Below are 18,302 nucleotides of genomic sequence, written 5' to 3'. Positions count from 1 at the left end.
CTTTCAAGACCTGCCTCCCTCAGTGTTCTTCTAGACCTATCTTTTGGGTAGAATAGTAAAGAAAAGTGAGAAAACAACACATGCTCAGGTGTTGGAGGCATTTGCAGGAGAGAACAGGGTATTACTCAGGGAAGCCTGGTAAACATGCTCTGCAGTCTGAGTGGGAGGGGCCCTTTATGAATTATATCCATCTATTTCCTAGTGTGTGACTGAGGGTCATCATAGTACAGAATTGGGACTACTTTCTGAAAGAGGGTTAAAATGTTTCAGTAGCAGTTACAGAACGTTTAGAAGCAGGGCTTAGATTCTAATTCTAATGATTCTTTTTATTTATTTTAAGAGAGAGAGACAGAATGAGAGCAGGGGGCAGGGCAAAGGGGGAGGGAGAGAGAGAATCTTAAGCAGGCTCTGTACCCAGCATTGAGCCTGATGTGGGGTTCCATCTCATGCTCCTTAGGTCATGACATGAACCAAAATCAATAGTCAGGCGCTTGTCTGACTGAGCCACCCAGGTGCCTCTAATTCTAATGATTCTTATAGTTGCTCACTAATATTTCTGAACCTCAGGCTACTCATATGTAACATGGCCTCTGTTGATCTCATATAGATATTTAGTGGTTCAAATATAGTAAGTGTATAAATAATTTTAAGGAGTCTAAAAGTACTCTTGGACATTGGGATATGATTATAATTCATGAATAAACTTAAGGAATTGGATAATGATATCTATTTTTTCTTTATGTAGATATCACCATTCATAACTATGAAAGAATCATTGCATGCATTAAGAGGAATAAGGTATAGATGTTTAAGTGACCAGGACTTTAGTAACACACATAACATGCTGTGTGGTTGTTGTGACTGAAGGAAAGTGTGGCAGAAAAAGTATAGATTGGTAAAATACTGAGCTAGTGAAGTGTCTGAAGAAACTGAATTTGTTGTTTTAACATTGCTTTGGCATTAGGGACTGCATGTGGTGGTAGGCTGGAGCAGACAGGTGAGGCAGTCACTATTCTGGGAAATCACCATCTACATGAGCAGAGCCCTGAAACTGATATTCATGAAAGCTATTATTGTACCTGTGTGACTTCAGGCAAACCACTTCAGTCTCTAAGCTTCAGTCTACGTATCTATAACATGCCTCTCTTTTGATGTCATTGGAGATATTTTACAGTACAAATGTGATCATTAAAATGTAAAAATTCAAATTGAAAGAGGACTGGGGTAAGCACTTTCATAAATTATTTAATGTAATTATCTGTACCATATTGTGAGATAGGGTTTATTCACTTTGTAACTGAAAGACATTAAAACTGAATGAAAAAAAGAAGCAAAAACAAGAAAATTAAGAGGATGGCACCAGACTGTTGAAATTATAATGCGCCACTGGATCATAGTCTGAGGATGTGGGGGGTACTAACTTCATTCCAAGACCATAGGGACAGTGAGGCTGAGATTGCTGGTATTTTTCCTGCTTCTGTCAGAAATAGCCCAAGGCCATGTGCAGACAGGAGCATTAGAAAAAGAGTTGCAAGTTCCAGTGACACCAAAAAGGAGGCTCCAGGATCAACAAGGCTGATGTAGCTCACAAATCAATTGCATCAATGGAAAAAAATGTTAACAATTCACTTAAGTAAAACCCTGGCCTGACTGCAGTTTAAGTACACATAGATGAACCTTGGTAGAGAATATGAAATGGAAAACAAACTCCAAATACCCATGATTGAGTAAGTGAGGTAAGTGCTATTTACCCTTGGATGGGCTTCTGGTTCCCATTTAAAACAGTCTGAGGGCTCATTTATTTCCCTCTCTAATTCGTACCAACTCTCACTACATATACAATGTTTTTGAAGTATCCATTCATATCTTATGATATGATTTGATTAGTCTTATGGGTTTTTTTCCATTGAAGATAGCTAACTATTAAGTAGCTATTATGCATTTATTGCCTAAGCTTTTTCTGAAATCCATTCTAAAATGTTTCCATCCAGTGTCCTTGTCAGAGGAAAAAGATTGCTTAACATGGAGAGATCAGGGTCTTGGAAATATCCTTACTTAACATCATACACAAAAATAAATGGCAAGTAAATGATGAATCTGAAAGTAAATAGAAACAAACCTATCAAAATATTAGTAGAAAAGATAGGAAAATATATTAAATTTAGGGGAGGGAAGAGTATGTTGTGAATGACTCAAAATCCAGAATCAATGGAATAAAAGATTGACAAAAAACTACATAACAATTAACCATGTAAAGGATTAAAAAATAATATATTAAAAGAGGATGGTGTACTATATGCTGGCTAATTGAACATAATAATAAAAATAAACAAATAAATAAAAAAGAAAAAACGTTCACAAAAGAGATTACAATAAAAAAAAAGATTTGGGTATTTGGGTAATTTTTCAAAATCATTTTACAAACTGTAGAGATAATGTCTCTACAAAGCAATGAGTTAAGAAAAAACCTAATGTAGAAACATGAGTTGCTGTCTTCTAAATGTTGTGTGTTTTTCTTCCTTCTAGGAGCTCACATTTTTATGGTACGAAAATGGCTACTTGGGACAGCCTCGTGACGGGTTCTAACTCCAGTACTGAACAGTTTGTTTCATTCTATCTCACTGGGATTCCTGGCTATGAGAATGCTAATCACTTTATTTCCATACTTTTTTGTGTGTGCTACCTGATTGGAATAGTGGGCAACTGCACAATCCTTCACATCATCCACACAGACAAGAGTCTCCACGAGCCCATGTACTACTTCCTGGCCATGCTGTCTCTCACTGACATGGGCATGTCATTCTCCACCCTGCCCACAGTATTAAAAATCTTCTGGTTTGATGCTAGGGAGATTGAGGTGAATGCTTGTGTTGCCCAGATGTATTTTATTCATACTTTTTCTCTGATGGAGTCAGCTGTGCTTCTAGCCATGGCTTTTGACCGGTATGTTGCCATTTGTGATCCTTTGAGGTATTCCAGCACACTCACCCCACAACGCATTATCTACATAGGGGTCTTCATTATAATCAGATGCTCCATTGTCCTCCCTGTCATCCTTGTTCATATTCCCACATTTTCCTTTTGTCACTCCCATGTTCTCTCCCACTCTTTCTGCTTGCATCAAGAAGTCATCCAGTTGGCCTGTGCTGACATCTCATTCAACATTTTATATGGCTTGTTTGTTGTTGCATTTTATTGGGGTGTAGATTCTCTAGGAATCTTGTTATCTTATGCTTTCATCCTCCATTCTGTGCTAGGCATTGCATCCCAGAGAGGGAAGCTCAAAGCCCTCAATACATGTGCTTCCCACATTTGTGCTGTGCTCATTCTGTATGTGCCCATGATAGGGCTATCCTTAGTGCATCGCTTTGCTAAGCACTCCTCCCCCATTGTCCACATAACCATGGCCAATATTTACCTGTTAGTTCCACCAGTCCTTAACCCAATCATTTATAGCATCAAGACAAAGCAGATTCGCCAAGACTTCCTAAGGATATTAACACCCAAAAGTGTTGGACTTGCTCACACTTAGAAGGGATAAGATTCTCTGTTATTTTGACCTTTGCATCCATGACCTTCATTATGAAGATAACCAGCTTAGAATTTCTTGGACACATTTGGTGTATAGTAAATACATGATAGTTAATAAATTCAACATATCTCTATAAGAAAAATATTGTAATTATTTCTATCATTACTTCCTAGCTTTAATGCATCTCATAATCCTGATATAAGGAGGTTTAGTAAGAGGAAATTCATTTCATCCAAAACATTTATGGAGATATTTTTTGTTCAGGTTTGAGGATAAACCCAATTTTCCATGTTAAAACTAAGACTTACAGAAGTGAACTATGAAAGGGTAACAGGGGTAATATGTAGCATACAGCACCAGTAACTAGGTACATTTTCTTTCAAATGAAGCAAAGTAGACATTATTCTTCAGATTTTGAGCCAAATCATAATAAAATGGGTATTTCAGTTTAGATACAGAATAAAGAATAAGATTGCATTTCTTTGCTTTACTTCTGTTGGAATGAATGTCTGAAAAATCTTGGGCTATGAATGCATTGGGTTAGTTTTCACTAGACCAATCAACACTTCACACTTACACGGCTGTATACTCTTGCTGAGTATAAAATTTATCAAAACCCCATGGTCAGTGTACACTCCCATGAGGAAAAATGTATTCAGAACTTAAAAAAAAATAGAGTAAAAGAGAGATGCCAAAAACTGCCAAAGGCTCTTGCTGTCTCACCTAATTCTCTAGGAGAGAAGAGGAAACAAATTTTCAACACTGAAGCTTAAAGTGTACACTAATGGGAGGATAGAAATGTATCAGAAGTGGGGGGAGGAGCAAGATGGCGGATTTTTGATGATTGTTTCTATTTCCTTAGTGGTTATAGGTCTGTTCAGGTTTTCTATTTCTTCCCGCTTCAGTTTTGGTAGTTTATACACCTCTAGGAATGCATCCATTTCTTCCAGATTATCTAATTTGCTGGCATAGAGTTGCTCATAATATATTCTTATAATTGTTTGTATTTCTTTGGTGTTGGTTGTGATCTCTCCTCTTTCATTCATGATTTTATTTATTTGGGTCATTTCTCTTTTCTTTTTGATAAGTCTGGCCAGGAGCTTATCAATCTTGTTAATTCTTTCAAAGAACCAGCTCCTAGTTTCTTCTATCTGTTCTACTGTTCTTTTGGTTTCTATTTCATTGATTTCTGCTCTGATCTTTATTATTTCTCTTCTCCTGCTGGGTTTAGGCTTTATTTGCTGTTTTTTTCTCTAGCTCCTTTAGGTGTAGGGTTAGGCTGTGTATTTGAGATCTTTCTTGCTTCTTGAGAAAGGCTTGTATTATTATATACTTTCCTCTTAGGACTGCCTTTGCTGCATCCCAAAGATTTTGAACAGTTGTGTTTTCCTTTCATTTGTTTCCATGAATTTTTTAAATTCTTCTTTAATTTCCTGCTTGACCCATTCATTCTTTAGTAGGATGCTCTTTAGCCTCCATGTATTTGAGTTCTTTCCGACTTTCCTCTTGTGATTGAGTTCTAGTTTCAAAGCACTGTGGTCTGAAAATATGCAGGGAATTATCTCAATTTTTGGTACCAGCTGAGACCTGATTTGTGAGCTAGGATGTGATCTATTCTGGAGAATGTTCCATGGGCACTAGAGAAGAATGTGTATTGTGTTGTTTTGGGATGGAATATTCTAAATGTATCTGTGAAGTCCATTTGTTCCACTGTGTCATTTAAAGTCTTTATTTCCTTGTTGATCTTTTGCTTAGACGATCTGTCCATTTCAGTGAGGGGGGTGTTAAAGTCCCCCACCATTATTGTATTGTTGTCGATGTGTTTCTTTGCTTTTGTTATTAATTGCCTTATATAATTGGCTGAGCCCATGTTAGGGGCATAGATATTTATAATTGTTAGATCTTCTTGTTGGATAGACCCTTTAAGTAGGATATAGTGTCCTTCCTCACCTCTTATTACAGTCTTTGGTTTAAAATCTAATTTGTCTGATATAAGGATTGCCACTCCAGCTTTCTTTTGGTGTCCATTAGCATGGTAAATGGTTTTCCACCCTCTCACTTTCAATCTGGGGGTGTTTGGGGTCTAAAATGAGTCTCTTGCAGATAGCATATCGATGGGTCTTGTTTTTTTATCCAATCTGATAACCTATGTCTTTTGATTGGGGCATTTAGCCCATTTACATTCAGGGTAACTATTGAAAGATAGGAATTTAGTGCCATTGTATGGCCTGTAAGGTGAGTGTTACTGTATATTGTCTGTGTTCCTTTCTGGTCTGTTACTTTTAGATTCTCTCTTTGCTTAGATGACCCCTTTCAAGATTTCCTGTAGGGCTGGTTTCGTGTTTGCAAATTCCTTTAGTTTTTGTCCTGGAAGCTTTTTATCTCTCCTTCTATTTTCAATGACAGCCTAGCAAGATATAGTATTCTTGGCTGCATATTTTTCTCATTTAGTGCTCTGAAGATATCCTGCCAGTCCTTTCTGGCCTGCCAGGTCTCTGTGGATAGGTCTGCTACCAATCTAATGTTTCTACCATTGTAGGTTACATATCTCTTCTCCCGAGCTGCTTTCAGGATTTTCTCTTTGTCCCTGAGACTCGTAAATTTTACTATTAGATATCAGGGTGTTGACCTATTTTTATTGATTTTGAGGGGGGTTCTCTGTGCCTCCTGGAGTTTGATGGCTGTTTCCTTCCCCAAATTAGGGAAGTTCTCTGCTATAATTTGCTCCAATATACCTTCTGCCGCCCTCTTTCTTCTTCTTCTGGGATCCCAATTATTCTAATATTGTTTTGTCTTATGGTATCACTTATCTCTTAAATTCTGCCCTCGTGATCCAGTAGTTTCTCTCTCTTTTTCTCAGCTTCTTTATTTTCCACCATTTGGATCACATCCTAGCTCACAATGGTTTGATCCCTATCTAGCTGAATTCCTGGGACCAGACGAAATTTAAGTCCCCTACTCCTCCGCCATCTTGCTCCTCCCCTCTCTCATAATGGTTTTGATTTGTATTTCCCTGATTATGAGTGATGTTGAGCATTTTTTCATGTGTCAGTTAGCAACTTGGACATCTTCTTTGGAAAATATCTATTCATGCCTTTCATCCATTTGAATTTATTTTTGTGTATGATGTAAGAAAGTGCTTCAGTTTCATTCCTCTCCATGTTGCTGCCCAGTTGCCCAACACCATTTGTTGAAGAGACTGTCATTTTTCCATTGCATATTTTTTCTTGCTTTGTCAAAGATTAGTTGACTCTATAGTTGTGGGGCCATTTCTGGGTTCTCGATTCTGTTCTATTGATCTATGTGTCTTTTTGTGCCAGTACCATACTGTCTTGATCACTAGAGCTTTGTAATATAGCTTGAAATCTGGAATCATGATGCCTTCAGCTTTGTTTTCCTCTTTCAGAAATGTTTTGGCTACTTGGGGTCTTTTGTGTTCCACACAAATTTTAGGATTATTTGTTCCAGCTCTGTGAAAAATGCTGGTGTTATTTTGATAGGGATGGCATTGGATGTGTAGATTGCTTTGGGCAGCATAGACATGAACAATATTTGTTCTTCCAATCCATGAGCATGGAATGCTTTTCTATTTCTTTGTCCTTTTCAATTACTTTCATAAGTGTTCTATAGTCTTCAGAGTACAGATCTTTTACCTCTTTAGTTAGGTTTATTCTTAGGTGTCTTACTGTTTTTGGTGCAATGCCAGTAGAATCAATTCCTTGATTTCTTTTTCTGCTGCTTAGTTATTATTTATGGGTATTTCTGCACATTGATTTCATATCCTGCAACTTTGTTGAATTAGTGTATGAGTTCTAGAAATTTTTTGGTGGAGCCTTTCAGATTTTCTACATAGAGTATCCCGTTGTCTACAAATAGTGAAAGTTTGATTCTTCCTTCCCAATTTGGATGATTTTACTTTTTTTGTTGTTTGATGTCTGAGCCTAGGATTTCTAGTGCTATGTTAAATAGTAATGGTAAGAGTGGACATTCTTGTCTTGTTCCTGACCATATGGGAAAACCTCTCAATTTTTCCCCACTGAGGATGATATTAGCTGTGGGTCTTTGGTACATGGCCTTTATGATGTTCAGTATGTACCATCTATCCCTATATTGTTGAGGGTTTTTATCAAGAACGGATGCTGTCGGGGGCGGAGCAAGATGGCGGAGGAGTAGGAGACCTGGATTTCGTCTCCTCTCAGGAATTTACCTGGATAGGGATCAAACCATTCTGAACACCTACAAACACAACAGGAGATCGAAGAAAAGAATAGCAACAACTCTCTGAACAGAAAAGCGACCACTTTCTGGAAGGTAGGACGTGTGGAGAAGTGAATCCGAGGCGATATTCGGGAGGATAGACGGCGGGGGAGGGGCCTCCATCGGCCACTTCTGGCAAGTGATAGAGCCGCGGAGCACAAAATCATAAGGTTTAGAAGTCGGCTCCGCCGAGGGACATCACTCTGGTGGCTAAGCGGGGGGTGGAACCCTCCGGGACAGTGTGGTCTCAGGACCCTCGGGGTCACAGAAAGACCGGGGTGCCTGAGTGTGGCACAGCTCCCGGGTATCGGAGCCGGGAAGCCGGCTGCAGAGGCGGAGCCCAGGCGCAGGCTCTCAGCTCGGGGTTGCCATAAACTGTGATCCGCGGCACAGTCGGGCCACTGCTCCTCCAGCAGGGACCCAACAAGCGGCAGATCCGGGGAGACTCACGTTCCTCCCCTGGGAGGAGCCGCACAGGAGTGCACCACAGGGATCTGCTGGGTTTGGAGACTCCACACGGGGTCGGGTGCCAGAGATAGAAATGCGCGGTCACAGGCCAGGTGAGCACGGAGTGCGGCTGAAGACCGGGGAGACGGGAGTGACTCACGGCTTTTCTCTGGGGGCTCACTGAGAAGCAGGGCCCCGAGTTCTCGGCTCCTCTGGGGCGGAGATTGGGAGACCGCCATTTTCACTCTCCACCTCCAAAGCTGTATGGAAAGCTCGCAGGGAACAAAAGCCCCGGAGAGCAAACCCGAGCAGATTACTTAGCTGGGAGGGGGCAAGGGTGGGGCAATTCCGCCTCCGGCAAAGACATTTGGAAACCATGGCAACAGGCACCTCCCCAGAAGATCAGCGAGAACAGCCAGCCAAGACCAAGTTTACCGATCAATGAGAATGGCAGAACTCCAGCGCTAGGTGAATACTGCACATAGAATTCATGGCTTTTTTACCATAATTCTTTAGTCTTTCAAAGTTAATTTTTTTTTTTAACTGTCTCTTTTTCTTTTTTTTTCTTTTTGAATTTTTCTTTTTCCCTTTTTCAACGAACATCTTATCAATCCCTTTTTTTAAAAAAAACATTTTTATTTTCCATTTTTAGAGTCATATTCTATCCCTTCATAGTAGTTACCCATATTTTTGGCTTATATATATAAGTTGTTCTCTCTTTAAAATTTTGAGATAGTTTCTTCTAAGAGATCAAAATATACCCTAAATCTCTAGTATATGGTGTTTTCTATTCCCCTGCCTGATCACATTCTCTCCCTTTTTTTTCTTTTCTTCTTTCTTTTTTTAAACCCTCTTCTTTCTTTTTTCAAAAAACTTCTTACCAATTCCTTTTATAAAATTTTTTATAATTTTCATCTTTACAGTCATATTCCATCCCTTCATCATATCAACCCTTATTTTTGTACATATATAAGTTTTTCTTTCTTTAAAATTTTGGGAGGCACTTTCTTCTAAAAGACCAAAATACACCCCAAATCCAGTGTGTGGCACTGATCTATATACCAGCCTGATCATATTTGATCACATTCTGGTTTTTTGTTATTGTTGTTGTTGTTGTTTTGTTTGTTTTTGTTTTTATCTTTATCTTTTTCTTTTTTTTCTTTTTCTTTTTTCTCTCTTTCCCTTTCTTTTCCCGCTGCTTCAGGTCTTTTTGAATTGTTTAGAGTATATTTTCTGGGGATGTTGTTACTCTGATAGCATTTTGTTCTCTCATTAATCTATTCTCCTCTGCACAAAATGACAAGACGGAAAAAATCACCTCAACCAAAAGAACAAGAGGTAGTACCGACTGCCAGGGACCTACTCAATATGGACATTAGTATGATGTCAGATCTAGAGTTCAGAATCATCACTTTAAAGATACTAGCTGGGCTTGAAAAAAATATGGAAGTTATTAGAGAAACCCTTTCTGGAGAAGTAAAAGAACTAAAATCTAACCAAGTAGAAATCAAAAAGGCTATTAATGAGGTGCAATCAAAAATGGGGGCGCTAACTGCTAGAATAAATGAGGCAGAAGAGAGAATCAGTAATATAGAAGATGAAATGATGGAAAATAAAGAAGCTGAAAAAAAGAGAGATAAACAACTACTGGATCACGAGGGCAGAATTCGAGAGATAAGCAATACCATAAGATGAAACAACATTAGAATAATTGGGATCCCAGAAGAAGAAGAAAGAGAGAGGGGGGCAGAAGGAATAGTGGAGCAAATTATAGCAGAGAACTTCCCTAATTTGGGTAAGGAAACAGGCATGAAAAACCAGGAAGCACAGAGAACCCCTCTCAAAATCAATAAAAATAGGTCAACACCCCGACATCTAATAGTAAAACTTACGAGTCTCAGAGACAAAGAGAAAATCCTGAAAGCAGCTCGGGAGAAGAGATATGTAACCTACAAGGGTGGAAACATTAGATGGGCAACAGACCTATCCACAGAGACCTGGCAGGCCAGAAAGGACTGGCAGGATATATTCAGAGCACTAAATGAGAAAAATATGCAGCCAAGAATACTATATCCAGCTAGGCTGTCATTGAAAATAGAAGGAGAGATAAAAAGCTTCCAGGACAAACAAAAACTAAAGGAATTTGTAAACACGAAACCAGCCCTACAGGATATCTTGAAAGGGGTCCTCTAAGCAAAGAGAGAGCCTAAAAGCAACATAGACCAGAAAGGAACACAGACAATATACGGTAACACTCACCTTACAGGCAATACAATGGCACTAAATTCCTATTTTCAATAGTTACCCTGAATGTAAATGGGCTCAATGCCCCAATCAAAAGACACAGGCTATCAGACTGGATTAAAAAACAAGACCCATAGATATGCTGTCTGCAAGAGACTCATTTTTAGACCGAAAGACACCCCCAGATTGAAAGTGAGGGGGTGGAAAACCATTTACCATGCTAATGGACACCAAAAGAAAGCTGGGGTAGCAATCCTTATCTCAGACAAATTAGATTTTAAACCAAAGACTGTAATAAGAGGTGAGGAAGGACACTATATCCTACTTAAAGGGTCTATCCAACAAGATGATCTAACAATTGTAAATATCTATGCCCCTAATATGGGAGCAGCCAATTATATAAGGCAATTAATAACAAAAGCAAAGAAACACATCGACAATACAATAATAGTGGGGGACTTTAACACCCCCCTCACTGAAATGGACAGACCGTCTAAGCAAAAGATCAACAAGGAAATAAAGACTTTAAATGACACACTGGACCAAATGGACTTTACAGACATATTCAGAACATTCCACCCCAAAGCAATGGAATACACATTCTTCTCTAGTGCCCATGGAACAGTCTCCAGAATAGATCACATCCTAGGTCGTAAATCAGGTCTCAACCGGTACCAAAAGATTGGGATCATTCCCTGCCTATTTTCAGACCACAATGCTTTGAAACTAGAACTCAATCACAAGAGGAAAGTCGGAAAGAACTCAAATACATGGAGGCTAAAGAGCATCCTACTGAAGAATGAATGGGTCAACCAGGAAAGTAAAGAAGAATTAAAAATATACATGGAAACCAATGAAAATGAAAACACAACTATTCAAAATCTTTGGGATGCAGCAAAGGCAGTCCTAAGAGGAAGGTATATAGCAATACAAGCCTTTCTCAAGGAGCAAGAAAGGTCTCAAGTACACAACCTAACCCTACACCTAAAGGAGCTGGAGAAAAAACAGCAAATAAAGCCTAAACCCAGCTGGAGAAGAGAAATAATAAAGATCAGAGCAGAAATCAATGAAATAGAAACCAAAAGAACAGTAGAACAGATCAACGAAACTAGGAGCTGGTTCTTGGAAAGAATTAACAAGATTGATAAACCCCTGGCCAGACTGATCAAAAAGAGAAGAGAAATGACCCAAATCAACAAAATCATGAATGAAAGAGGAGAGATCACAACCAACACCAAAGAAATACAAACAATGATAAGAACATATTATGAGCAACTCTATGCCAGCAAATTAGATAACCTGGAAGAAATGGAGGCATTCCTAGAGATGTATCAACTACCAAAACTGAACCAGGATGAAATAGAAAACCTGAACAGACCTATAACACTAAGGAAATTGAAGCAGTCATCAAAAATCTCCCAAAAAACAAAAGCCCAGGGCCAGATGGCTTCCCAGGGGAATTCTACCAAACATTTCAAGAAGAATTAATACCTATTCTTCTGAAACTGTTCCAAAAAATAGAAATGGAAGGAAAACTTCCAAACTCATTTTATGAGGCCAGCATTACCTTGATCCCAAAACCAGACAAAGACCCCATCAAAAAGGAGAATTACAGACCAATATCCTGATGAACATGGATGCAAAAATTCTCACCAAAATACTAGCCAAAAGGATCCAACAGTCCATTAATAGGATTATTTACCACGACCAAGTGGGATTTATCCCTGGGCTGCAAGGTTAGTTCAATATCCGCAAATCAATCAATGTGATACAATACATTAACAAAAGAAAGAACAAGAATCATATGATCCTCTCAATAGATGCAGAAAAAGCTTTTGACAAAGTACAGCATCCTTTCTTGATCAAAACTCTTCAGAGTATAGGGATCGAGGGTACATACCTCAATATCATAAAAGCCATCTATGAAAAACCTACAGCAAATATCATTCTCAATGGGGAAAAACTGAGAGCTTTCCCCCTAAGGTCAGGATCCCAGCAGGGATGTCCACTATCACCACTGCTATTCAACATAGTATTAGAAGTCCTAGCCACAGCAATCAGACAACAAAAAGAAATCAAAGGCATCCAAATTGGCAAAGAAGAAGTCAAACTCTCACTCTTTGCAGATGATAGGATACTTTATGTGGAAAACCCAAAAGACTCCACCCCAAAACTGTGAGAACTCATACAGGAATTCAGTAAAGTGGCAGGATATAAAATCAATGCACAGAACTCAGTGGCATTCCTATACACCAACAACAAGACAGAAGAAAGAGAAATTAAGGAGTCGATCCCATTTACAATTGCACCCAAAACCATAAGATACCTAGGAATAAATCGAACCAAAGAGACAAAGGATCTGTACTCAGAAAACTATAAAATACTCATGAAAGAAATTGAGGAAGACACAAAGAAATGGAAAAACGTTCCATGCTCATGGATTGGAAGAACAAGTATTGTGAAGATGTCAATGCTACCTAGAGCAATCTACACATTCAATGCAATCCCCATCAAAATACCATCCACTTTTTTCAAAGAAATGGAACAAATAATCCTAAAATTTGTATGGAACCAGAAAAGACCCCGCATAGCCAGAGAAATGTTGAAAAAGAAAAGCAAAGCTGGCGGCATCACAATTCCGGACTTCAAGCTCTATTACAAAGCTGTCATCCTCAAGACAGCATGGTACTGGCACAAAAACAGACACATAGATCAATGGAACAGAATAGAGAGCCCAGAAATGGACCCTCAACTCTATGGTCAACTAATCTTCGACAAAGCAGGAAAGAATGTCCAGTGGAAAAAAGACAGGCTCTTCAACAGATGGTGTAGGGAAAATTGGACAACCACATGCAGAAGAATGAAACTGGACCATTTCCTTACACCACACACAAAAATAGACTCCAAATGGTTGAAAGACCTCAATGTGAGACAGGAGTCCATCAAAATCCTCAAGGAGAACACAGGCAGCAACCTCTTTGACCTCAGCCGAAGCAACTTCTTCCTAGAAACATCGCGAAAGGCAAGGGAAGCAAGGGCAAAAATGAACTCTTGGGACTTCATCAAGATAAAAAGCTTTTGCAAAGCAAAGGAAACAGTCAACAAAACCAAAAGACAACCAACAGAATGGGAGAAGATATTTGCAAATGACATATCAGATAAAGGGCTAGTATCCAAAATCTATAACGAACTCATCAAACTCAACACCCAAAGAACAAAGAATCCAATCAAGAAATGGGCAGAAGACATGAACAGACATTTTTCCAAAGAAGACATCCAAATGGCCAACAGACACATGAAAAAGTGCTCAATATCGCTCGGCATCAGGGAAATCCAAATCAAAACCACAATGAGATACCACCTCACACCAGTCAGAATGGCTAAAATTAACAAGTCAGGAAACAACAGATGTTGGCGGGGATGCAGAGAAAGGGGAACCCTCCTACACTGTTGGTGGGAATGCAAGCTGGTGCAGCCACTCTGGAAAACAGTATGGAGGTTCCTCAAAAAGTTGAAAATAGAGCTACCATATGATCCAGCCATTGCACTACTGGGTATTTACCCCAAATATACAAAAGTAGGGATCCGAAGGGGTACGTGCACCCCGATGTTTATAGCAGCAATGTCCACAATAGCCAAACTGTGGAAAGAGCCAAGATGTCCATCGACAGATGAATGGATAAAGAAGAAGTGGTATATATATACAATGGAATATTATGCAGCCATCAAAAGGAATGGGATCTTGGCATTTGCAACGACGTGGATGGAAATGGAGGGTATTATGTTGAGTGAAATAAGTCAAACAGAGAAAGACATGTATCATATGATCTCACTGATATGAGGAATTCTTAATTGCAGGAAACAAACTGAGGGTTGCTGGAGTGGGGGTGGGGTGGGAGGGATGGGGTGACTGGGTGATAGACACTGGGGAGGGTATGTGCTCTGGTAAGCGCTGTGAATTGTGCAAGACTGTTGAATCTCAGATCTGTACCTCTGAAACAAATAATGCAATATATGTTAAGAAAAAAAAGAAGAAGAAGAAGGTAGCGAGAGGGGAAGAATGAAGCAGGGGCAATCGGAGGGGTAGACGAACCATGAGAGACGATGGACTCTGAAAAACAAACAGGGTTCTAGAGGGGAGGGGGGTGGGAGGATGGGTTAGCCTGGTGGTGGGTATTGAGGAGGGCACGTTCTGCATGGAGCACTGGGTGTTATGCACAAACAATGAATCATGGAACACTTCATCTAAAACTAATGATGTCATGTATGGAGATTAACATAAGAATAAAAAGAAAAGAAAAAGAAAAGAAAAGCAACCACTTCTGGAAGAGTCATATTCTATCGCATCATAGTAGTTAACCTTATTTTGGTGTAGATATATATAGATATATATATAGATAGATAGATATATAAATTGTTCTCTCTTTAAAATATTAGGATACAGTTTCTTCTAAGAGACCAAAATATATACTAAATCTCTAGTGTATGGCTTTGCTCTAGTCTCCTGCCTGATCACATTGTCTCCTTTTTTTTTTTTAATCCTCTTCTTTCTTTTTTCAACCAACTTCTTAACTTATCAATTCCTTTTTTAAAATCATTTATAATTTTCATCTTTACAGTCATATTCCATCCCTTCATCGTATTTACCCTTATTTTTGTACATATATAAGTTTTTCTTTCTTTAAAATTTTGGGAGGCACTTTTGTCTAACAGACCAAAATATGCCCAGAATCTAGTGTGTGGCACTGATCTATGCACCAGCCTGATCATCTTTGATCATATTCTGTTTTATTTGTATGTTTGTTTGTTTTTATCTTTTTCTTTTCTTTTTTTTTTTTTCTTTTTTCTTTCTTTCCTTTTCTTTTCCCCCGGTTTCATATCTCTTCTCATTTGTTTGGTGTATATTTTTCTGGGGTCATGTTTACACTGTTAGCATTTTGTTCTCTCATTATCTGTTCTCCTCATCAATACAGATATTAGTAAGATGTCAGAACTAGAGTTAAGAATGATGATTTTAAAGATACTAGCTGGGCTAGATAAAAGCATGGAAGATATTAGAGAAACCCTTTCTGGAGAAATAAAAGAACTAAAACCTAACCAGGTCAAAATCAAAAAGACTATTAATGAGGTGTAATAAAAAACGGAGGCTCTAACTGCTAGGATAAATGAGGCAGAAGAGAGAATTACTGATATAGAAGACCAAATGATGGAAAATAAAGAGAATGAGAAAAAGAGAGATAAACAACTCCTTGATCATGAGGGCAGAATTCAAGAGATAAGTGATACCATAAGACAAAACAATATTAGAATAATTGGGATCCCAGAAGAAGAAGAAAGACAGAGGGGGGCAGAAAGTATATTGGAGCAAATTATAGCAGAGAACTTCCCTAATTTAGGGAAGGAAACAGGCATCAAACTCCAGGAGGCACAGAGAACCCCCCTCAAAATCAATAAAGTAGGTCAACACCCCGACATCTAATAGCAAAACTTATGAGTCTCAGAGACAAAGAGAAAATCCTGAAAGCAGCTTGGGAGAAGAGATCTGTAAACTACAATGCTGGAAACATTAGATTGGCAACAGACTTATCCATAGAGACCTGGCAGGCCAGAAAGGACTGGCATGATATCTTCAGAGAACTAAATGAGAAAAATATGCAGCCAGCTAGGCTGTCAATGAAAATAGAAGGAGAGATAAAAAGCTTCCAGGACAAACAAAAACTAAAGGAATTTGCAAACACAAAACCAGCCCTACAAGAAATCTTGAAAGGGGTCCTCTAAGCAAAGAGAGCCCAAAAGTAACATCGACCAGAAAGGAACACAACAATATAAAGTAACAGTCACCTTACAGGCCATACAATGGCACTAAATTCCTATCTTTCAATAGTTATCCTGAATGCAAATAGGCTAAATGCCCCAATCAAAAGACACAGGCTATCAGACTGGATTAAAAAACAAGACCCATTGATATGCTGTCTGCAAGACCTCAATGTGAGACAGGAGTCCATCAAAATCCTCAAGGAGAACACAGGCAGCAACCTCTTTGACCTCAGCCGAAGCAACTTCTTCCTAGAAACATTGCCAAAGGCAAGGGAAGCAAGGGCAAAAATGAACTATTGGGACTTCATCAAGATAAAAAGCTTTTGCAAAGCAAAGGAAACAGTCAACAAAACCAAAAGACAACCGACAGAATAGGAGAAGATATTTGCAAATGACATATCAGATAAAGGGCTAGTATCCAAAATCTATAAAGAACTTATCAAACTCAACACCCAAAGAACAAAGAATCAATCAAGAAATGGGCAGAAGACCTGAACAGACATTTTTTCAAAGAAGAGATCCAAATGGCCAACAGAACATGAAAAAGTGCTCAATATCGCTCGGCATCCGGGAAATCCAAATCAAAACCTCAATGAGATCCCACCTCACACCAGTCAGAATGGCCAAAATTAACAAGTCAGGAAACGACAGATGTTGGTGGGGATGCGGAGAAAGGGGAACCCTCATACACTGTTGGTGGGAATGCCAGCTGGTGCAGCCACTCAGAAAGAACAAATTTATACTTTTCTTATTCTTACTAAAATATTTGGCAGAAATGCTTGGACACTCAAAGCCTTGCCTTCTTTAAGCACTTGATTATAGAATAATAATATATGTTTTGTCACCACATTCTACATACCACCAATGTCCCCTAAGTCTGAAAGTGATAAAATCGTGTGTTATAGGTAATATGATCAGTATTGATTTCATTTAAAAATTTAATCTGCCATATGAAAATAAGGTATTAAATATAAAGAGCTTATAGGGAAGTGTTAATATGTCAAGTGTAATCAAAAACTCATGCTATGTGACTTTTAAGAAGCTAGGCAGAAATTTGGAGAGGAGGCAAGGAAATCAGTAAATACCATAAAAATAAAGAAGAACATGACCTATTCAATCAGTAATCAACTATCTGACGATCCTACTTTTTCTAAGGGTAGAACCTTTAGAAATTTTTCAGATATGCACAAAAATGATTCATAAAGATGTCACAACATTAATTCTGAATTAAAAATAACTTAAATATTATATATTCAAATTATGAAAAGATAAAATGCAAACAAAAGATTCTAGTACATTTAAAAGGATACTATATCCCATATGTATCAACATAGACAGATCTCTAAATTTAATAGTAAGTCTGTGAAATGATACAGTGCATTATCATTTACATGAAATAAAAAATTATAATCCCAAACCCCATAGAAATTATTGAATGGAAAAAGATCAATTTAGACTCTAAGAGAAATGAAAAGCATATAGTGGTCATTCCTATCTCTGAGGATAAGACAAAACTGGAACTGGGTAGGGTAAGACTCATAGGTCATTTCAAATTAAATATCTTATGTATTTGATTAAGAATAACATCAACGTAAATAAGCCACAGTAATAATAGTTTTTTTTTAATTCCATGTTGTGAAAACAAAGGCATTTGTTGTATGTTTCCTTGTCTTACTTTTGTTGAATGGAGGGAAAAGTAGGACTTAAAAATCGGAGGGAGAAAAAAGGCATTGCAAATGTAATGATGGGAATGGTCATTGCTTGGGCTGTTCACTCTCACACAGAGTGAAATAATGCAAACAGTTCTTGCTTCCAAAGAATTAGTCCTTGAACTTGAAATATTTTGAAGAATCATAGAATCAATAATGGGCAAAGATCAAATGCTCTGGAATATAATTTGGCAACACTAAATTTAGAGAAAATTCTCTGAAAAGAGCCCACATTTTCCTCGCTAGGTCAAAATGCTTGGTAAAAAAGGCAAGAGTGCCTACTTTTTAGCAAAGAC

General features: G+C 38.4%; 1 protein-coding gene across 1 annotated transcript; it reads left to right on the top strand.

The window, feature by feature from the left end:
- The first annotated feature begins 2,551 nt into the window (after positions 1-2,551).
- On the top strand, positions 2,552-3,532 carry LOC123856490 (olfactory receptor 51G1-like). Its single transcript, XM_045892676.1, has one exon. It carries the CDS (start codon positions 2,552-2,554, stop codon positions 3,530-3,532), a length of 981 nt encoding a protein of 326 aa, XP_045748632.1.
- The last annotated feature ends 14,770 nt before the right edge of the window (positions 3,533-18,302 follow it).

The sequence above is a fragment of the Mirounga angustirostris genome, unplaced genomic scaffold (genome assembly GCF_029215605.1).
Source record: "Mirounga angustirostris isolate CCGP_5_RB_7025 unplaced genomic scaffold, mMirAng1.0.hap1 SCAF_13, whole genome shotgun sequence".
NCBI classification, from domain to species: domain Eukaryota; kingdom Metazoa; phylum Chordata; class Mammalia; order Carnivora; family Phocidae; genus Mirounga; species Mirounga angustirostris.
The sequence above is the reverse complement of the archived record's forward strand: the minus strand, read 5'-3'. Positions and strand labels throughout refer to the sequence as shown.

Bases quoted from the DNA above. Each gene is read 5' to 3' on its own strand.
- LOC123856490 (XM_045892676.1), top strand. From the start codon at position 2,552: ATGGCTACTTGGGACAGCCTCGTGACGGGTTCTAACTCCAGTACTGAA.